This window comes from Mobula birostris, chromosome 6, assembly GCF_030028105.1.
Source record: "Mobula birostris isolate sMobBir1 chromosome 6, sMobBir1.hap1, whole genome shotgun sequence".
NCBI lineage: Eukaryota > Metazoa > Chordata > Chondrichthyes > Myliobatiformes > Myliobatidae > Mobula > Mobula birostris.
In genome coordinates, this window is record NC_092375.1 from 187,525,084 (window position 1) to 187,548,411 (window position 23,328).

The window sequence follows — 23,328 nt, forward strand, 5'->3', positions numbered from 1 at the left end:
GTTCACGAGGTTAATTCCCAGGATGGCGGGACTGTCATATGTTGAAAGATTGGAGCGATTGGGCTTGTATACATTGGAATTTAGAAGGATGAGAGGGGATCTGATTGAAACATATAAGATTATTAAGGGATTGGATACGCTAGAGGCAGGAAACATGTTCCCGATGTTGGGGGAGTCCAGAACCAGAGGCAACAGTTTGAGAATAAGGGGTAGGCCATTTAGAACGGAGTTGAGGAAAAATGTTTTCACCCAGAGAGTTGTGAATCTGTGGAATGCTCTGCCTCAGAAGGCAGTGGAGGCCAATTCTCTGGATGCTTTCAAGAAAGAGTTAGATAGAGCTCTTAATGATAGCGGAGTCAAGGGATATGGGGAGAAGGCAGGAACGGGATACTGATTGTGGATGATCAGCTATGATCACAGTGAATGGTGGTGCTGGCTTGAAGGGCCAAATGGGCTACTCCTGCACGTATTGTCTATTGTCTAAATAGATATTTTGTTTGGGCTTTAAAATTTTGGTGGTATTTTTAAAATATAAATGTGACTTTTAAGTCTAATCAGATTTAGAAAACACATCAAATTGCAATATTTCCTAATAATACCAGTAGTTTGCAGCATTCTAAATAGAAAATTTTATATACTTACCTGTCACACAGATCCCATTCTCTCTGTAAAGGTTATAGGCACATTCACATTTAGGGCCAGAATGCAAGGGTCTGCAAATTGCGTTTTCTCCACAATCAGTCGATGAACAGCTTTGTGCTGAAATAAAAATTATCTAGATTAAATACAGCCTTAATAAACTAATTAAAGTTTATCTTTTATAAGTTACTATCAAAATCCTGCCCAAATACACATTCAACACAATTCCAAATATTAGGTATAAATGTCCAGAATGGCATGAAATAAAGTTCCAATGGTAAATGTTAACCATTTCTTTGCCTCCACAAATAATGCTTGACCTGTCGAGTTCCTCAGTCAGTTTGACTTTTGCGCTAATTCATGGTTCCTACCTAGGCCATTTCTTTTAACAAGACTGTACAGTCAATTGAATCAGCACAGCCAAGAAGTAAGCTTTTATCACAAGATGGTTATCCTGCTAAAATAGACAGAAGGTACTTTGGCTGTTTTGGACAGTAGCTATAAAAGAAATTATCATTGTAGCTTGATGAACAAAACTCAAAAGAACATCGGAAACTGGTTTTTCTCTGGATTTCTCACAACGTTTTTCCATTGATTTCTTACACCTTCCATTCAAAAATGTGAAGGGTGATTCTGCCAACATAATTGGGAAGCTCTCTTGATTTCTAAAGCATGCCAGTTCCCTTTAAATGTTTCAATTCTCATTGTATCATGGTACAACGCGAATGGTTTGACAGAATTCTTTTCTGTAGCTCCTCCAAAATTTAAGCAATTATTCAAAATGGAGCAAAAATAACACCTTGAGCAGAATTCTAGCACGGTCTAGAATTTCATCATTGACATATTCCTAGCATGAAAACAATATCAAGTCTGTTCCACTATTCATCATGACTGATCCATTTCCCTCTCAGCCCCAATCTCCTGCCTTCTTCCCTGTAACCTTTCATGCCCTGACTAATCAAGAACCTATCAACTTCTGCCTTAAGTATACCCAATGACTTGGCCTTCATGGCTGCCTGTGACAACAAATTTCAGAGATTCACCACCCTCTGTCTAAAGAAGTTCCTTCTCATCTCTCTAACTGGACTTCCCTCTATTCTGAGGCTATGCCCTCTTGTCTAAGACTCCCCCAACATAAGAAACATCCTTTCCACATCCACTCTATCTAGACTTTTCAATATTTGATAGGTTTCAATGAGACCCTCCCTCATTCTTTTAAATTCCAGCAAGTTAAGGCCCAGAGTCATCAAATGCTCCTTTCATTCCTAGGATCATTCTGGTGAACCTCATCTGGACCCTCTCCAATGTCAGCACATCCTTCTGGCATCTCACCTGTCATTAACAATAATGCATACACTGAGTGTATGTTTGTGGCTTTCAGGTTCTGTAGACCACCCACTCAAGGTTCAATGTATTGTGCTCTTCTGCACACCACTGTTGTAATGCTTGTTACTGTTGCCTTCCTGTCAGTTTGAACCAGTCTACTCATTCTCCTCTGACCTCCCTCATTAACAAGGCATTTTTGTCTACAGAACTGCCATTCACTGGATGTTTTTGTTTTGTTTCTTGTGCTATTCTCTGTAAACTCTTTAAACCGTAAACTGGTGTGCATGAAAATCCCAGGAGATCAGCAGTTTTTGAGATACGAATTGGCATCAATAATCATTCAATGGTCAAAGTCACCTCGATCACATTTCTTCCCCATTCTGATGTTCAGTTTGATCAGCAATTGAACCTCTTGACCATATCTGCATGCTTTTATGCATTGAGTTACAGGCACATGATTGGCTGATTAAATACTTGTATTAACAAGCAGTTGCACAGGTATACCTAATAAAGCAGCCACTGAGTGTAAATCTCAATTAGGGCTCATGCAATTTCTAGTTGGCCTCCCACAGTGTTCTTAGATAAATCTAATCAGGCCCCAGCACCTACACTGCTGTAATGCAGACTATCCCCAAGATAACCCCCTTACCTATCTCAAGTTCTGAAGTCTACATGTTTTTCTCCATGGTTAAAAAAAAGAGGAGAAAGTTCATAAAGCACCTCACCCATCTTCTGGGGCCCCACACAAAGATGTATTTGAAGAACCCTAATCTCTTCCTAGTTACACCTTTCCACTTATAAATTTATAAAATCTCTTCTGGTAAATTGAATAAGAATAGAGAAATACTTCATAGGTAGCAAGAAAATTGTGGGCCAAGAGGCCTAATAGTTGTTTATATAATAATATAATTCTATGTGGTCACGCCTGTTGTGGATGGTTTCGCAGTAAAAGCACTTGCAATAAAACCTAATATGAAATGATTAAATAAGCAAAGAAGCAATTTATGTCAAACAAATTCCTTCTGTCATCACTATGTGCCCTTATAATCTTGTAATGTTAAAGTATGGAATTCAAGCAAATTAATTTTAATTCTGATATGCTAGTCCATAATGCAACAAACAGAATGAAAAGATTCAGGTCATACCTGTGGGTGATGTGGTCACCGCTATAAAAGAGAATAGAATATTTAATATGAGACTATCAAATGCACAGTATCATATAATGATATAGTCACTCCTATCATGATTGTCACTGAAAACAGAACTGTTGTTCTGAACCTACACATATTTGTAAAATCAATCCAGAGATAAGTTGCCATTTATTCCATTGATGCAGCACGATAACAAGGTTTTACTTTGATTACGATTCTTGTGCGGTAAGTTTAACCTCTCACAAAATACAACTGCTAGTTACAGTGGTAAAGGGTTAGCATTTTGGGTCTGACCAGGCTTCTATACAGCTGTAACATTACCTCTCAGCTCTTAAACTCAATCCCACAGTTGATGAAGGCCAATGCACCATATGCCTTCTTTACCGCAGGGTCAACCTGCACAGCAGCTTTGAGTGTCCTGTAGACTCAAACCCCAAGATCCCTCTGATCCTCCACACTGCCATTATATTTGACCTATACTATATTCTGTCATCATATTTGAGTTGTATACAGACCCCCAAACAGTAGTAAGCATGTGGTCTACAATTTACAATGGGGGATAGAAAATGCATGCTGAAAGGGCAATGCTACAATAGTCATGGGTGATTTCAATATGCAGGTAGATTGGGAAAATTAGGTTGGTACTGGATTCCAAGAGGTCAAATATCTAGAATGCCTATGAGATGGCTTTTTAAAGTAGCTTGTGATTGAGCCTACTAGGGGATCAGTTATTCTGGATTGGGTGCTGTGCAATGAACCAGAATTGATTAGAGAGTTTAAGGTTCAAGAACCCTTAGGGGAGGTGATCATAATTATGATTGAATTCACCGTGAAATTTGAGAAGGAGAAGCTAAATGAAAATTGCAAATGTTACTCTACTCTTTAATAAGGGAGAGGGGCAGAAGAAAGGGAATTATAGGACTGCTAATCTGACCTCAGTGGTTGGGAAGGTGTTGGAGTCGATTATTAAGGATGAGGTGTCAGGGTAGTTGGTGGCACATGATAAAGTAGGCTGTGGTCAGCATAGTTTCCTCAAAGGAAAATCTTCCCTGTTAAATATGTTGGAATTCTTTGAAGAAATAACATGCAAAATCAGTTGATGTAGTTTACTTGAATTTCCAAAAGGCCTTTGACATGGTGCCACACATGAGGCTGCCGAACAAGCTATGAGCCCATGGTACTACAGTAAAGATTCAAGCATGGATAAAGCAGTGGCTGATTGGTAGGAGACAAAGAGTGGCGATAAAGGGAGTCTTTTCTGGTTGGCTGCTGGTGACATGTGGGTTCCACAGGGGTCTGTGCTGGGACAAATTCCTTCATGTTATATGTCAATGATTTTGATGATGGAATTGATGGCTTTGTTGAAAAGTTTGCAGACAATATGAAGTAGGTGGAGGGGCAGGTAGTTTTCAGGAAGTAGAGAGGCTACTGAATCACTTAGACAGATATGGGGAATGGGAAAAAAAAAAAGGCAGATGGAATACCGTGTCAGGAAGTGTATGGTCATGCATTTTGGTAGAAGAAATGAAAGAGTTTACTATTTTCTAAATGGTGAGAAAATACGAAAGAAACTGAGGTGATGGTGGACTTGGGGGCCCTTGTGCAGGATTCCCTAAAGATTAATTTGAAGGTTGAGTCTGTGGTGAGGAAGGCAAAAGTGACGTTAGTATTCATTTCAAGAGGACTAGGATATAAAAGCAATGATGAGACTTTATAAAACACTGGTGTGGCCTCACTTGGAGGTTTGTGAGCAGGTTTGGGCCCCTTATCTTATCTTGTCACATGAAGAGTGTTTGACGGCTCCGGGCCAGAATTCACTAGAGGTCAGAAGAACGAGGGGTGACCTCATTGAAAACTATTGAATAGTGAAAGGCTTCGACAGAGAGGATGTAGAAAGCATGTTTCCAATGGTGAGAGAGTCCAAGGCCAGAAGTCATAGCCTCAGAATGGTAGAGTGTCTTTTTTAGAACGGAGATGAAAAGGAACTTCTTTAGCCAGAGAGTGGTGAATCTATGGAATTCTTTGCCATAGGCAGCTGTGGAGGCCAAGTCTTTATGTATATTTAAGGCAGAGGTTGATAGATTCTTGATTGGTCAGGGCATGAAAGGATATGAAGAGAAGGCAGGAGATTGGTGCTGACACTACTGAGAGGAAAATTGGATCAGACTCAATGGGCCAAATGGCCTAATTCTGCTCCTATATCATATGGGCTTATGGTCTAAAATTTTTCTCGCAGGTCCCTTTCCTGCACTGGAAATCACCTGAGAGACATCTAGAAAATTATAAGGCTAGCAGGAAGAAGTTTAAAAATGGAATTAGGACAGCCAGAAGGGGCCATGAGAAGGCCTTGGCAAGCAGCATTAAGGAAAACCCCAAGGCATTCTACAAGTATGTGAAGAGTAAGAGGTTAAGACATAAGAGAATAGGACCAATCAAGTGTGACAGTGGAATAGTGTGTATGGAGCCGGAGGAGGTAGCGAAGGTACTTAATGAATACTTTGCTTCAGTATTCACTACGGAAAAGGACCTTGGTGATTGTAGGGATGACTTACAGCAGACTGAAAAGCTTGAGCATATAGACATTAGGAAAGAGGATGTGCTGGAGCTTTTGGAAAGCATCAAGTTGGATAAGTCACTGGGACCGGATGAGATATACCCCAGGCTACTGTGGGAGGCGAAGGAGGAGATTGCTGAGCCCCTGGCAATGATCTTTGCATCATCAATGGGGACAGGAGAGGTTCCGGGGGATTGGAGGGTTGCAGATGTTGTTCCATTATTCAAGAAAGGGAGTAGAGATAGCCCAGGAAATTATAGATCAGTGAGTCTTACTTCAGTAATTGGTAAGTTGATGGGGAAGATCCTGAGAGGCAGGATTTATGAACTTTTGGAGAGGTATAATATAATTAGGAATAATCAGCATGGCTTTGTGAAAGGTAGGATGTGCCTTACGAGCCTGATTGAATTTTTTGAGGATGTGAGTAAACACATTGCTGAAGGTAGAGAAGAAGATGTAGTGTATCTGGATTTCAGCAAGGCATTTGACAAGGTACCCCGTGCCAGGCTTATTGAGAAGGTAAGGAGGCATGGGATCCAAGGGGACCTTGCTTTGTGGATCCAGAATTGGCTTGCCCACAGAAGGCAAAGTGTGGTTGTAGATGGGTCATACTCTGCATGAGGTCGGTGACCAGTGGTGTGCCTCAGGGATCTGTTCTGGAATCCCTACTCTTCTCAATTTTTATAAATAACCTGGATGAGGAAGTGGAGGGATGGGTTAGTAAATTTGCTGATGACACAAAGGTTGGGGATGTCGTGGTTAGTGTGGAGGGTTGTCAGAGGCTACAGCGGGATATCGATAGGACACAAAACTGGGCTGAGAAGTGGCAGATGGAGTTCAACCCAGATAAGTGTGAGGTGGTTCATTTTGGTAGGTCAAATATGATGGCAGGATATTGTATTAATGGTAAGACACTTGGCAGTGTGGAGGATCAGAGGGATCTTGGGGTCCGAGTCCATAGGATACTCAAAGCTGCTGCGCAGGTGACTCTGTGGTTAAGAAGGCATACAGTGTATTGGCCTTCACCAGTCGTGAGATTGAGTTCAAGAGCCGAGAGGTAATGTTACAGCTATATAGGACCCTGGTCAGACCCTATTTGGAGTACTGTGCTCATTTCTGATCGCCTCACTACAGGAAGGATGTGGAAATTAGAAAAGCAGTGGAGATTTACAAGGATGTTGCCTGGATTAGGGAGCATGCCTTATGAGAATAGGTTGAGTGAACTTGGTCTTTTCTCCATGTCTGATATAATTAGTACACGTGAAAGCATTTCCACAAATAAATTATATTCAAACTTAGGTAATGCTACACAGTGCAAATCATTATCTCAATGACCCTCCAAGTGAGTTAAGTCTAATCTATGTTACTTTATCTGACCATTTTAATACAATAGAACACTGGACATCTGATATATGTGCCTTCAGTGCAAAGAAATTGTTCCTCGTTCTTTATAATGAAGTGAATTCGGATGTGACTGCAAATTTGGATAATAGGTGTGAAATTATTGCTATTGAGAAACTTAGGAAGATAAAGTGATCAAATAAATTCTTTGTATTCTCAAATTACAATGATCACAAAGCAAACGTTCTCACAGCCTGTCTTGTGACACTGAGAATTTCTACAAAAATATGCATTCAAATAGCAAGGTCAAGTAACTTAATTTCTAATGGCAAACAACTAATTCCTGTGATTAATATAACAATCACAATGAAAATGTTGTGCTGTCATCTATTATCCTTTCAGTGGCATTGACTAACTCAGAACTTGTATAATTTAGATCAATCTATTCAACACCTAGCAGTATCCAAATCTTTATTAAAATGCCTGTACTAGTGATTTACCAGTTTCTCCTTCCCCTTTTCAACTTCTGCCATAATTCTCTTTGTGTGCTCCTAAACTGACTAAAGATATTTTGTATTCATGTTTCTTGTAGAAAAATCAAAATATTCAGGTTATTAACCACATGTACATGGAATAGAGAACATTCTGGGCATCTGTTTTATTCAGCCTTCCAGCAAAAGAATACCACTCACGCATTCCATTATCACTCATGCCTTACAAAGACACCAAACCTAATAAGACTGCAAAAGTTGTAAAAGTGTGCTAACTGAATATTATTGAACAGCATTAGAATTTGTTCTGAGAAGAAGGCAAAGTAGTCAAGTAAATTCCTATGATTTGAGGAGATTGGGCATGTCATCGAAATCTTTGACAAACTTCTTTACAGTTCTTTCACTTCCTTCTTTTGAACCCTCTCTCCCTCCAACCAATTCCTTAAGACTGTAGCACACAAAATGTCAGGCTCATCCACTTTGAGAGGACCAAGGAAGGTAGGTTTTACAGGATAAGTGGTAGTCCACTGAGGAATTCAGTAGAACAGAAGGATATAGGAATAAAGATCCATCATTGCTTGAATGTAGATAGAGTTATAAAGAAAGCTTTTGGAACATGGCCATCATAAATTAATGCTTGAGTACCGGAGTTGGGATGTTATGTTGAAATTGTATAAGATGTTGCTGAGGCCTAATTTGGAGCATTATATCCAGTTTTGGTCACCTACCTGCAGGAAAGATGCAAATAAGATTGAAAAGTTACACGGATTTTACTGTGAATGGAGGAACTGACTTATAGGGTAAGGCTGAATCGGTTGGGACTTTATTAATGCAAGCAGGCATTCTCCACTGAGGCTGGGTGAGACTAGAACTGGAGGCTTTGGATTAAGGGTGAAAGGTGAGATATTAAAGGTGAAAATGAAGGGGAACATCATCGTTCAGAAGGTGGTGAGAAAGTGGAATGAGATGATAGCCCAGCTGGTGGATGTAATTTCGATTTCAATGTTTAAGAAAAAATTGGATAGGTACATAGATAGGAGAGATATGGAGGGCTATGATCTAGTGCACGTCATTATGACGAGGTAGATCAATGGTTTGGAATGGACTAGATCAGCCTTGAGTCTTTTTCTGTGCTGTACTCTTCTCTGAACCTATGTCCATGACTTCATCACAATGAAACTTTCCTGCTCGTATCTGATGCCCTTACATTGGTATTGACTGAAAAAGAGTTTTCTGTAGAATTTAACTGAAGCTATCCTATACCTCGCATTATTCAAATCTTTCTCTCAAGTCTGTCCTTGTGATTTAACAGGTTTGCATTCTCCGTGTCAATTTATGCCATAATTCCTTCAGAGGCCTGGTTAATGTGGGCCCCACTGAAAAAGAGAAAATTATAAAATTTAATATGAAACTATCAAATGCACAATTTCTGACGTTGATGTGATTGCATCAAATGCAGAATAGTTCTCAGTTAATGGTGCTGAAACGGGTCAAGTGTTCTCCAGTGACAAGGTTCCATCTTCTCTGATTGATAAAGGATGTCAGTGATGGTTTTACTAAATAACCACTCTAATAACTTAACTTTCATTTCCCTCATACACATTCATAAAGTTTCAAGAAAGAGATGAATATTATATGAACCATAAACAAATTTTCTCTCAGGTCGCTTTCCTGCAATGGAAATCAACTGGTTTTTGTTTCCTTCAATGAGCCATACCTTGGTGCTGCAGTGATGGCTTAGCAGATTGGCACAACTTACTCAATGATCTATCACTCAATTCATTTGCATCTCACTATTCTTCCAATACAAACCGGTCCTTCAAAATTCTGAGCTAATTTAGTGCTGTGGTGGTTCAATTTTCACTGTTATCAAACTGAATAAATAGTTTGCTTCAAACCGGTTGCTGTTATAAATCTTACTCAGCAACATTGCCCAGTTACTTGCTTGAGAAGTGTCCCTAGAATCCAAACATTAACAAGCAACCTCATTGTTTCCTTAATAAATTCCACAGAGGAAGAGAGAATATTAGAGACTTCGAGAATGTTCATCCACCTTGAAAAGAATATTGCTCATTGCCTGTAGAGAATGGAAATCAGACCTGACTGAAATCATCTCTTTAGTATGAAGAGAACATCGTTGAGCACTATTTCGCTGAAATGGCATCAGAAAGCAAACATATTATCTCTAATTATGAAAGACTATCTTGTAATGTTAAGAATTCATGTGAGAAAACATAGTGAAGTAACAAATTCAATAAACTTAATCTCCAATGATCAATGGTCATTTCACTGAAATTGTAACATTCAAAATGAAAATTTAGTGCTCCTACCTGTCATTACTGCTGTGGTATTTTCTGTAAAAGAGTTTGATTTACAATTTAGTTGAAGCTATTTTCTATTAGTATCATCTAAGTACTCATGTTACCTCAGATAACAGACCATGTCTAATGTACTTAGTACTCATGAAACCATTCTGAGAAATAAATTACATTCGAACTCAGTTAATGCCACACAGCGCAAAGAAGATGATTGAATACAGTATCCAGCTGAGTGGTGCCACAACAACAACCTCTCACTCCATATCAGCAAGAACAAGGAGCTGATTGTTAACGTCAGGAGGAGGAAACCAAAGGCTTATGAGCCAGTAATGATCAAAGCTTCGGAGGTGGAGAGGGTCAGCAACTTCAAATTCCTCAGTGTTATCATTTCAGAGGACCTGCCCTGGGCCCAGCACACATGTGCAATTATGAAGAAAGCACAGGAGATTCTCTCATTTCTCGGCAGTTTGCAAAAATTCAGTATATCAGTTAAGCCGTTGACATAATTCTATCAACTGCACGCGCTCACTTCTTTTAAACTCTGCAGTCTTACAACCTATCCGCTGTCATCTTAGATATGTGGCTTGAAGTAATGTGCCATCTGCCACTGCTCACTTCTTTTAAACTCTCTCTCTCTCTCTCTCTCTCTCCAAGCAATTCGGTGTCAAGACTATGTGCACACACAATGTCAGGCTCTGTCACTGTAGGAGGACCAAGAAGAGTGGGTCCTACTCAGTGAAGGGAAGAGCACTAAAGAATGCAGTAGAACAGAGTGATCCGCGAATACAGATCAATAACTCTTTAAAAGTCATGTCACAAGCAGATAGAATGGTAAGGAAAGATTTTGGCACATTGACCTTCACAAATCAATGCACGGTGTACAAGAGGTGGGATGTAATGTTCAAATTGTATCAAACGTTAGTGAGGACAAGTTTGGAGTATTGTGTCCAGCTTTGTTCACCTACCTAAAGGAAAGGGGTAAATATGATTGAAAGAGTGCAGACAAGATTTTTAAGGATGTGTCTGGGACTTGAGGGTCTGAGTAACAGGGAAAGGTGGAATAGGTTAGGACTTTATTAATTAGAACGTAGAATACTGAGGGGAGATTTCTGAGAGGTATGCTAAATTATGAGGGGTAGTGATAGGATGAATGCAAGCAGACTGAAGGTGTGTGAGACTAGACCTAGTGGTCAAGGAGTAAGGGTTAAAGTTGAAATGTTTAAGGTGAACATGAAAGGGAAGATCTTCACTCAGAAGGTGGTGAGAGTGAGAATGGAAGTGACAGCGCAGGTGGTGGATGTGATACTGAATTCAACATATAAGAAAAATTTAGATAGGTACATGGATGGGAGGGATATGGAGGGCTATGGTAAACTGCAGGTCAATGGGAGTAGGCAGACCTAGAAACATGACTCCATCACAATGAAACTTTCTTGCTCCAATCTGATGTCGCTTCATTAGCATTGACTGTAAAGTATTCCATCTCTCAGTCAAAAATATTGCTCAGTCACTAGAGAGAATGAGAGTCAGACCTGACTAAAATAATCTCTTCAATATGAAGGGAGCTTCATTCAGCACTATTTATCTGAAATATCATCAGAATGCAAATATATTATCTCTGATTATGACAGAGTATCTTCTAAAGGTAAGAATTGAGATGAGAAAATATATCGAAATATCAAATTCAAATCACTTAATTTCAAATGACCAATGGCCATTTCACTGAAATTGTTACAATCAAAACGAAAATTTACTGCTCCTACCTGTCGTCTCATTTGTGCCATTAACAGTAAAAGAGATGGATGTACAATTTAGTTGAAGCTATTTTCTATTAGTATTGTCCAAATACTCATGTTATCTTAGATAACTGACCCAGTCTAATGTAATTAATACTCATGAAAGCATTTTCAGAAATACATCACCTTCAAATTCCATTAGTATCACAGTGCAAAGAGCATGATTCAAAATCTGCTTCAGCTAGTGATCATGGTTTCCGGGTTAAAGCTCAAATGTTTAAGGAGAACATGAAGAGGAACATCTTCAATCAGAAGACAGTGAGAGTGAGGAACAAGATGACAGCACAGGTGGTTGATGTGATTCTGATTTCAACACTGAAATGAAATTTAGATAGATACATGGATGGGAGTGCTATAGCATACTGCAGGTCAATGGAACTAGGCAGATCAATAGATCAGCATGGATTACTCAGCCTTTGGGACTTTTATCTCTGCTGTAGTGTTGGAAAAACTATAAGCATGACTCTGGCACAAAAAAATACTCTTCCTCCAATCTGATGTCCTTTCATTGGCATTGACTGCAAAAGAGATTGCTGTATAATTTAATTTAAGCAATCCTATACCTCACTTTATCCAAAACTTTTTATCAATCCCTACTCACAGGATTTAACAGTTTTTCATTCTCCTTATCAATTGATGCCTTAATTCCTTTAGAGTCAAGGTTAATAACAGAATATCAACTGAAGAAATTTGTGTAATATTTCAAAGGAAAAGGAAAAAGAAAAAGTGGTCAAAGAAATCCCAATTATATTCACTCGAAAGACTGGGCTGGAAACGTTCAGGTCATACCTGTTGGTGTTGGTGATGTCGCCACTGAAAAAGAGAAAATTATAAAATTTAATATGAAACTATCGAATGCTGAATTTCAGACGTCGATGTGATTGTATCAAATGCAGAATAGTTCACAGTTAATGGTGCTGAAATGCGTAAAATGTTCTCCAGTGACAAGCTTCCATCTTCCCTGATTGCCAGAGGATGTCAGAGAAGTTTCTCCAAAATAACCACTCTAATAACTTAACCTTCATCTCCCTCATACACATTGTAAAGTTACAAGAAAGCAATGAATTTTGTATTAACCATAAAGAAACTTTATCTCAGGTCGCTTTCCTGCAATGGAAATCATCTGATACTTTTTCTTCAATGAGCCAAACCTTGCATGCTGTAGTGATGGCTTCGCGGATTGGCACAACTTTCTAAATGATCTATCGCTCAAATCATTTGCATCTCACTATTTGTCCAAATCAAAGCGATCCTTGAAAATTCTGAGCTAATTTAGTCCTGTTGTGGTTAAACTTTCACTGTTATCTAGCTGAATAAATTGTTTGCTTCAGAACCGTTTGCTGTTGTAAATCTTAAACAGCAACATTGCCCAGTTTTGAGAAGTGCTTGTGGAGTTGTCCTGGAATCCAAAACTTAGCAAGGACTTCATTGTTTCCTAAGTAAATTCCACCAAGGACCAGGAAATATCAGAGAATTGTAGAGCCTTGTAAAGTATTCATCTCTCTGTCAAAAATATTGCTCAGTCACGAGGGAATGGAAGTCAGAACTGATTAAAATAATCCCTTCAATGTGCAGGGAGCTCAGTTGAGTACTATTTCTCTGAAATATTGTCAGAAAGCAAATATATTATCTCTAATTATAAGAGAGTATCTTTTAAAGGTAAGAATTGATATGAGAAAACATATTGAAATATCAGTTTGAATTCAATTAATTTCCAACACCCAATAGCCATTTCACTGAAATTGTTTCAATCAGAAAAAAAATTTATTGCTCCTACCTGTCATGTTATTTGTACCATTATCTGTAAAAGAGATTGATGTACAATTTAGTTGAAGCTATTTTCTATTAGTAATATCCAAATACTCATGTTATCTTAGATAACTGACCCATTCTAATGAACTTAATCCTATTGAGAGCATTTTCAGAAATAAATCACCTTCAAATCCCATTAATATCGCTCAGTGCAAAGAGGATGCTTGAAAATCTGGCTGAGCTAGTGAGGATGGTTTCATGGTTAAAGTTGAAATGTTTAAGGTAAACATGACGAGGAACACCTTCACTCAGAAGGTAGTGAGAGTGAGGAACAAGATGACAGCACAGGTGGTTGACGTGATTCTGATTTCAACATTGAAGTGAAATTTAGATAGGTACATGGATGGGAGTGCTATAGCATAGTGCAGGTCAATGGACCCAGGCAGATCGATGGATTGGCATGGATTGATCAGCCTTTGGGCCTTTCTTCTGTGCTGTCTTGTTCTCTGAACCTATAAGCATGACTCCAGCACAGTGAAACTTTCTCGCACAAATCTCATGTCCTTTCATTGGCATTGACTGTAAAAGAGATTGCTGTATAATTTAATTTAAGCTACCCTATACCTCACTTTATCCAAATCTTTTTATCAATCTCTGCTCATAGGACTTAACAGTTTTTCATTCTCCTTATCAATTGATGCCTTGAGAATCATGGTCAATAACAGAATATCAACTGAATATATTTGTGTGAATATTTCAAAGGAAAGTGGAAAAGTGGTGAAAGAAATCCCAATTATATTCACTTGAAAAACTGGGATGGAAACGTTCAGATCATACCTGTTGGTGTTGGTGAGGTGGCCACTGAAAAAGAGACAGTTATAAAATTTAATATGAAACTATTGAATGCAGAATTTCAGACGTCGATGTGATTGTATCAAATGCAGAATACCTCACAGTTAATGGTGCTGAAATGCGTAAAATGTTCTCCAGTGACAAGCTTCCATCTTCTCTGATTGCCAGAGGATGTCAGAGAAGTTTCTCCAAAATAACCACTCTAATAACTTAACCTTCATCTCCCTCATACACATTAAAGTTACAAGAAAGGGATGAATTTTGTATTAACTATAGAGAAATTTTATCTCAAGTCACTTTCCTGCAGTGGAAATCAACTGATTTTTTTTCATCAATGAGCCAAACCTTGCAGGCTGTAGGTATGGCTTCGTGGATTGGCACATCTTACTCAATCATCTATCGCTCAATTCATTTGCATCTCACTATTTTTCCAAATCAAAGCGGCCCTTCAAAATTCTGAGCAAATTTAGTCCTGTTGTGGTTCAACTTTTACTGTTATCCAGCTGAATAAATTGTTTGCTTCAGAACCGCTTGCTGTTGTAAATCTTACACAGCAACATTGCCCAGTTTTGGGAAGTACTTGTGAAGTGGTCCTGGAATCCAAAACTTAGCAAGGACTGCATTGTTTCCTAAGTAAATTCCACCGAGGAACAGGAAACATGAGAGAATTTTAAAGTATTCATCTCTCAGTCAAAAATATTGCTCAGCTACTAGAGGGAATGGAAGTCAGAAATGATTAAAATAATCCCTCCAATGTGCAGGGAGCTCAGTTGAGTACTATTTCTCTGAAATATCGTCAGAAAGCAAATATTTTATCTCTAATTATATCAGAGTATCTTCTAAAAGTTAGAGTTGATGTGAGAAAATATATTGAAATATCAAGTTCAATTCACTTAATTTCCCATGACCAATAGCCATTTCACTGAAATTGTTACAATCAGAACGAACATTTATTGCTCCTACCTGTCATGTTATTTGTGCCATTAACTGTAAAAGAGATTGATGTACAATTTAGTTGAAGCTATTTTCTATTAGTAATATCCAAATACTCATGTTATCTTAGATAACTGACCCATTCTAATGTACTTAATCCTCATGAAAGCATTTTCAGAAATAGATCACCTTCAAATCCCGTTAATATCGCTCAGTGCAAAGAGGATGCTTGAAAATCTGGCTGAGCTAGTGATGATGGTTTCATGGTTAAAGTTGAAATGTTTAAGGTAAACATGAAGAGGAACATTTTCACTCAGAAGATAGTGAGAGTGAGGAACAAGATGACAGCACAGGTGGTTGACGTGATTCTGATTTCAACATTGAAGTGAAATTTAGATAGGTACATGGATGGGAGTGCTATAGCATACTGCGGGTCAATGCACCTAGGCAGATCGATGGATTGGCATGGATTGATCAGCCTTTGGGCCTTTTTTCTGTTCTCTCATGTTCTATGAACCTATAAGCATGACTCCAGCACAGTGAAACTTTCTTGCTCCAATGTGATGTCCTTTCATTGGTATTGACTGTAAAAGAGATCGCTGTATAATTTAATTAAAGCTATCCTATACCTCACATTATCCAAATCTTTTTATCAATCTCTGCTCATAGGACTTAACAGTTTTTCATTCTCCTTATCAATTGATGCTTCGAGAGTCATGGTCATTAACAGAATATCAACTGAAGATATTTGTGTGAATATTTCAGAGGGAAAAGGAAAAGTGGTCAAAGAAATCCCAATTATATTCACTTGAAAGACTGGGATGGAAACGTTCAGATCATACCTGTTGGTGTTGGTGAGGTGGCCACTGAAATAGAGAGAGTTATAAAATTTAATATGAAACTATCGAATGCTGAATTTCAGACGTCGATGTGATTGTATCAAATGCAGAATACCTCACAGTTAATGGTGCTGAAATGCATAAAATGTTCTCCAGTGACAAGCTTCCATCTTCTCTGATTGCCAGAGGATGTCAGAGAAGTTTCTCCAAAATAACCACTCTAATAACTTAACCTTCATCTCCCTCATACACATTGTAAAGTTACAAGAAAGCAATGAATTTTGTATTAACCATAAAGAAACTTTATCTCAGGTCGCTTTCCTGCAATGGAAATCATCTGATACTTTTTCTTCAATGAGCCAAACCTTGCATGCTGTAGTGATGGCTTCGCGGATTGGCACAACTTTCTAAATGATCTATCGCTCAAATCATTTGCATCTCACTATTTGTCCAAATCAAAGCGATCCTTGAAAATTCTGAGCTAATTTAGTCCTGTTGTGGTTAAACTTTCACTGTTATCTAGCTGAATAAATTGTTTGCTTCAGAACCGTTTGCTGTTGTAAATCTTAAACAGCAACATTGCCCAGTTTTGAGAAGTGCTTGTGTAGTTGTCCTGGAATCCAAAACTTAGCAAGGACTTCATTGTTTCCTAAGTAAATTCCACCAAGGACCAGGAAATATCAGAGAATTGTAGAGCCTTGTAAAGTATTCATCTCTCTGTCAAAAATATTGCTCAGTCACGAGGGAATGGAAGTCAGAACTGATTAAAATAATCCCTTCAATGTGCAGGGAGCTCAGTTGAGTACTATTTCTCTGAAATATTGTCAGAAAGCAAATATATTATCTCTAATTATAAGAGAGTATCTTTTAAAGGTAAGAATTGATATGAGAAAACATATTGAAATATCAGTTTGAATTCAATTAATTTCCAACACCCAATAGCCATTTCACTGAAATTGTTTCAATCAGAAAAAAAATTTATTGCTCCTACCTGTCATGTTATTTGTACCATTATCTGTAAAAGAGATTGATGTACAATTTAGTTGAAGCTATTTTCTATTAGTAATATCCAAATACTCATGTTATCTTAGATAACTGACCCATTCTAATGAACTTAATCCTATTGAGAGCATTTTCAGAAATAAATCACCTTCAAATCCCATTAATATCGCTCAGTGCAAAGAGGATGCTTGAAAATCTGGCTGAGCTAGTGAGGATGGTTTCATGGTTAAAGTTGAAATGTTTAAGGTAAACATGACGAGGAACACCTTCACTCAGAAGGTAGTGAGAGTGAGGAACAAGATGACAGCACAGGTGGTTGACGTGATTCTGATTTCAACATTGAAGTGAAATTTAGATAGGTACATGGATGGGAGTGCTATAGCATAGTGCAGGTCAATGGACCCAGGCAGATCGATGGATTGGCATGGATTGATCAGCCTTTGGGCCTTTCTTCTGTGCTGTCTTGTTCTCTGAACCTATAAGCATGACTCCAGCACAGTGAAACTTTCTCGCACAAATCTCATGTCCTTTCATTGGCATTGACTGTAAAAGAGATTGCTGTATAATTTAATTTAAGCTACCCTATACCTCACTTTATCCAAATCTTTTTATCAATCTCTGCTCATAGGACTTAACAGTTTTTCATTCTCCTTATCAATTGATGCCTTGAGAATCATGGTCAATAACAGAATATCAACTGAATATATTTGTGTGAATATTTCAAAGGAAAGTGGAAAAGTGGTGAAAGAAATCCCAATTATATTCACTTGAAAAACTGGGATGGAAACGTTCAGATCATACCTGTTGGTGTTGGTGAGGTGGCCACTGAAAAAGAGACAGTTATAAAATTTAATATGAAACTATTGAATGCAGAATTTCAGACGTCGATGTGATTGTATCAAATGCAGAATACCTCACAGTTAATGGTGCTGAAATGCGTAAAATGTTCTCCAGTGACAAGCTTCCATCTTCTCTGATTGCCAGAGGATGTCAGAGAAGTTTCTCCAAAATAACCACTCTAATAACTTAACCTTCATCTCCCTCATACACATTAAAGTTACAAGAAAGGGATGAATTTTGTATTAACTATAGAGAAATTTTATCTCAAGTCACTTTCCTGCAGTGGAAATCAACTGATTTTTTTTCATCAATGAGCCAAACCTTGCAGGCTGTAGGTATGGCTTCGTGGATTGGCACATCTTACTCAATCATCTATCGCTCAATTCATTTGCATCTCACTATTTTTCCAAATCAAAGCGGCCCTTCAAAATTCTGAGCAAATTTAGTCCTGTTGTGGTTCAACTTTTACTGTTATCCAGCTGAATAAATTGTTTGCTTCAGAACCGCTTGCTGTTGTAAATCTTACACAGCAACATTGCCCAGTTTTGGGAAGTACTTGTGAAGTGGTCCTGGAATCCAAAACTTAGCAAGGACTGCATTGTTTCCTAAGTAAATTCCACCGAGGAACAGGAAACATGAGAGAATTTTAAAGTATTCATCTCTCAGTCAAAAATATTGCTCAGCTACTAGAGGGAATGGAAGTCAGAAATGATTAAAATAATCCCTCCAATGTGCAGGGAGCTCAGTTGAGTACTATTTCTCTGAAATATCGTCAGAAAGCAAATATTTTATCTCTAATTATATCAGAGTATCTTCTAAAAGTTAGAGTTGATGTGAGAAAATATATTGAAATATCAAGTTCAATTCACTTAATTTCCCATGACCAATAGCCATTTCACTGAAATTGTTACAATCAGAACGAACATTTATTGCTCCTACCTGTCATGTTATTTGTGCCATTAACTGTAAAAGAGATTGATGTACAATTTAGTTGAAGCTATTTTCTATTAGTAATATCCAAATACTCATGTTATCTTAGATAACTGACCCATTCTAATGTACTTAATCCTCATGAAAGCATTTTCAGAAATAGATCACCTTCAAATCCCGTTAATATCGCTCAGTGCAAAGAGGATGCTTGTAAATCTGGCTGAGCTAGTGATGATGGTTTCATGGTTAAAGTTGAAATGTTTAAGGTAAACATGAAGAGGAACATCTTCACTCAGAAGATAGTGAGAGTGAGGAACAAGATGACAGCACAGGTGGTTGACGTGATTCTGATTTCAACATTGAAGCGAAATTTAGATAGGTACATGGATGGGAGTGCTATAGCATAGTGCAGGTCAATGGACCCAGACAGATCAATGGATTGGCATGGATTGATCAGCCTTTGGACCTTTTTTCTGTGCTGTCGTGTTCTACGAACCTATAAGCATGACTCCAGCACAGTGAAACTTTCTCGCACAAATCTAATGTCCTTACATTGGCATTGACTGTAAAAGAGATTGCTGTATAATTTAATTTAAGCTACCCTATACCTCACTTTATCCAAATCTTTTTATCAATCTCTGCTCATAGGACTTAACAGTTTTTCATTCTCCTTATCAATTGATGCTTTGAGGGTCATGGTCATTAACAGAATATCAACTGAAGATATTTGTGTGAATATTTCAAAGGGAAAAGGAAAAGTGGTCAAAGAAATTCCAATTATATTCACTTGAAAGACTGGGATGGAAACGTTCAGATCATACCTGTTGGTGTTGGTGAGGTGGCCACTGAAATAGAGAGAGTTATAAAATTTAATATGAAACTATCGAATGCTGAATTTCAGACGTCGATGTGATTGTATCAAATGCAGAATACCTCACAGTTAATGGTGCTGAAATGCATAAAATGTTCTCCAGTGACAAGCTTCCATCTTCTCTGATTGCCAGAGGATGTCAGAGAAGTTTCTCCAAAATAACCACTCTAATAACTTAACCTTCATCTCCCTCATACACATTGTAAAGTTACAAGAAAGCAATGAATTTTGTATTAACCATAAAGAAACTTTATCTCAGGTCGCTTTCCTGCAATGGAAATCATCTGATACTTTTTCTTCAATGAGCCAAACCTTGCATGCTGTAGTGATGGCTTCGCGGATTGGCACAACTTTCTAAATGATCTATCGCTCAAATCATTTGCATCTCACTATTTGTCCAAATCAAAGCGATCCTTGAAAATTCTGAGCTAATTTAGTCCTGTTGTGGTTAAACTTTCACTGTTATCTAGCTGAATAAATTGTTTGCTTCAGAACCGTTTGCTGTTGTAAATCTTAAACAGCAACATTGCCCAGTTTTGAGAAGTGCTTGTGGAGTTGTCCTGGAATCCAAAACTTAGCAAGGACTTCATTGTTTCCTAAGTAAATTCCACCAAGGACCAGGAAATATCAGAGAATTGTAGAGCCTTGTAAAGTATTCATCTCTCTGTCAAAAATATTGCTCAGTCACGAGGGAATGGAAGTCAGAACTGATTAAAATAATCCCTTCAATGTGCAGGGAGCTCAGTTGAGTACTATTTCTCTGAAATATTGTCAGAAAGCAAATATATTATCTCTAATTATAAGAGAGTATCTTTTAAAGGTAAGAATTGATATGAGAAAACATATTGAAATATCAGTTTGAATTCAATTAATTTCCAACACCCAATAGCCATTTCACTGAAATTGTTTCAATCAGAAAAAAAATTTATTGCTCCTACCTGTCATGTTATTTGTACCATTATCTGTAAAAGAGATTGATGTACAATTTAGTTGAAGCTATTTTCTATTAGTAATATCCAAATACTCATGTTATCTTAGATAACTGACCCATTCTAATGAACTTAATCCTATTGAGAGCATTTTCAGAAATAAATCACCTTCAAATCCCATTAATATCGCTCAGTGCAAAGAGGATGCTTGAAAATCTGGCTGAGCTAGTGAGGATGGTTTCATGGTTAAAGTTGAAATGTTTAAGGTAAACATGACGAGGAACACCTTCACTCAGAAGGTAGTGAGAGTGAGGAACAAGATGACAGCACAGGTGGTTGACGTGATTCTGATTTCAACATTGAAGTGAAATTTAGATAGGTACATGGATGGGAGTGCTATAGCATAGTGCAGGTCAATGGACCCAGGCAGATCGATGGATTGGCATGGATTGATCAGCCTTTGGGCCTTTCTTCTGTGCTGTCTTGTTCTCTGAACCTATAAGCATGACTCCAGCACAGTGAAACTTTCTCGCACAAATCTCATGTCCTTTCATTGGCATTGACTGTAAAAGAGATTGCTGTATAATTTAATTTAAGCTACCCTATACCTCACTTTATCCAAATCTTTTTATCAATCTCTGCTCATAGGACTTAACAGTTTTTCATTCTCCTTATCAATTGATGCCTTGAGAATCATGGTCAATAACAGAATATCAACTGAATATATTTGTGTGAATATTTCAAAGGAAAGTGGAAAAGTGGTGAAAGAAATCCCAATTATATTCACTTGAAAAACTGGGATGGAAACGTTCAGATCATACCTGTTGGTGTTGGTGAGGTGGCCACTGAAAAAGAGACAGTTATAAAATTTAATATGAAACTATTGAATGCAGAATTTCAGACGTCGATGTGATTGTATCAAATGCAGAATACCTCACAGTTAATGGTGCTGAAATGCGTAAAATGTTCTCCAGTGACAAGCTTCCATCTTCTCTGATTGCCAGAGGATGTCAGAGAAGTTTCTCCAAAATAACCACTCTAATAACTTAACCTTCATCTCCCTCATACACATTAAAGTTACAAGAAAGGGATGAATTTTGTATTAACTATAGAGAAATTTTATCTCAAGTCACTTTCCTGCAGTGGAAATCAACTGATTTTTTTTCATCAATGAGCCAAACCTTGCAGGCTGTAGGTATGGCTTCGTGGATTGGCACATCTTACTCAATCATCTATCGCTCAATTCATTTGCATCTCACTATTTTTCCAAATCAAAGCGGCCCTTCAAAATTCTGAGCAAATTTAGTCCTGTTGTGGTTCAACTTTTACTGTTATCCAGCTGAATAAATTGTTTGCTTCAGAACCGCTTGCTGTTGTAAATCTTACACAGCAACATTGCCCAGTTTTGGGAAGTACTTGTGAAGTGGTCCTGGAATCCAAAACTTAGCAAGGACTGCATTGTTTCCTAAGTAAATTCCACCGAGGAACAGGAAACATGAGAGAATTTTAAAGTATTCATCTCTCAGTCAAAAATATTGCTCAGCTACTAGAGGGAATGGAAGTCAGAAATGATTAAAATAATCCCTCCAATGTGCAGGGAGCTCAGTTGAGTACTATTTCTCTGAAATATCGTCAGAAAGCAAATATTTTATCTCTAATTATATCAGAGTATCTTCTAAAAGTTAGAGTTGATGTGAGAAAATATATTGAAATATCAAGTTCAATTCACTTAATTTCCCATGACCAATAGCCATTTCACTGAAATTGTTACAATCAGAACGAACATTTATTGCTCCTACCTGTCATGTTATTTGTGCCATTAACTGTAAAAGAGATTGATGTACAATTTAGTTGAAGCTATTTTCTATTAGTAATATCCAAATACTCATGTTATCTTAGATAACTGACCCATTCTAATGTACTTAATCCTCATGAAAGCATTTTCAGAAATAGATCACCTTCAAATCCCGTTAATATCGCTCAGTGCAAAGAGGATGCTTGTAAATCTGGCTGAGCTAGTGATGATGGTTTCATGGTTAAAGTTGAAATGTTTAAGGTAAACATGAAGAGGAACATCTTCACTCAGAAGATAGTGAGAGTGAGGAACAAGATGACAGCACAGGTGGTTGACGTGATTCTGATTTCAACATTGAAGTGAAATTTAGATAGGTACATGGATGGGAGTGCTATAGCATAGTGCAGGTCAATGGACCCAGACAGATCAATGGATTGGCATGGATTGATCAGCCTTTGGACCTTTTTTCTGTGCTGTCGTGTTCTACGAACCTATAAGCATGACTCCAGCACAGTGAAACTTTCTCGCACAAATCTAATGTCCTTACATTGGCATTGACTGTAAAAGAGATTGCTGTATAATTTAATTTAAGCTACCCTATACCTCACTTTATCCAAATCTTTTTATCAATCTCTGCTCATAGGACTTAACAGTTTTTCATTCTCCTTATCAATTGATGCTTTGAGGGTCATGGTCATTAACAGAATATCAACTGAAGATATTTGTGTGAATATTTCAAAGGGAAAAGGAAAAGTGGTCAAAGAAATTCCAATTATATTCACTTGAAAGACTGGGATGGAAACGTTCAGATCATACCTGTTGGTGTTGGTGAGGTTGCCACTGAAAAAGAGAGTTATAAAATTTAATAAGAAACTATCGAATGCTGAATTTCAGACGTCGATGTGATTGTATCAACTGCAGAATACCTCACAGTTAATGGTGCTGAAATGCGTAAAATGTTCTCCAGTG

General features: G+C 37.8%; 1 protein-coding gene across 1 annotated transcript in view; it reads right to left on the bottom strand.

The window, feature by feature from the left end:
• Nucleotides 1-23,328, bottom strand: part of LOC140198776 (uncharacterized) — a 113,221-nt gene that overhangs the window by 44,869 nt on the left and 45,024 nt on the right. Inside the window, exons 24-37 of the mRNA XM_072259786.1 lie at nucleotides 23,176-23,199; nucleotides 21,386-21,409; nucleotides 19,586-19,609; nucleotides 18,361-18,439; nucleotides 17,796-17,854; nucleotides 16,984-17,007; nucleotides 15,996-16,019; nucleotides 15,184-15,207; nucleotides 14,206-14,229; nucleotides 13,394-13,417; nucleotides 12,406-12,429; nucleotides 9,833-9,856; nucleotides 3,111-3,131; nucleotides 643-759 (exon numbers count right to left, since the gene is read on the bottom strand). Coding sequence (XP_072115887.1) covers nucleotides 643-759; nucleotides 3,111-3,131; nucleotides 9,833-9,856; nucleotides 12,406-12,429; nucleotides 13,394-13,417; nucleotides 14,206-14,229; nucleotides 15,184-15,207; nucleotides 15,996-16,019; nucleotides 16,984-17,007; nucleotides 17,796-17,854; nucleotides 18,361-18,439; nucleotides 19,586-19,609; nucleotides 21,386-21,409; nucleotides 23,176-23,199 — 516 coding nt within the window. The remainder of the gene's footprint in view (nucleotides 1-642; nucleotides 760-3,110; nucleotides 3,132-9,832; nucleotides 9,857-12,405; nucleotides 12,430-13,393; nucleotides 13,418-14,205; nucleotides 14,230-15,183; nucleotides 15,208-15,995; nucleotides 16,020-16,983; nucleotides 17,008-17,795; nucleotides 17,855-18,360; nucleotides 18,440-19,585; nucleotides 19,610-21,385; nucleotides 21,410-23,175; nucleotides 23,200-23,328) is intronic.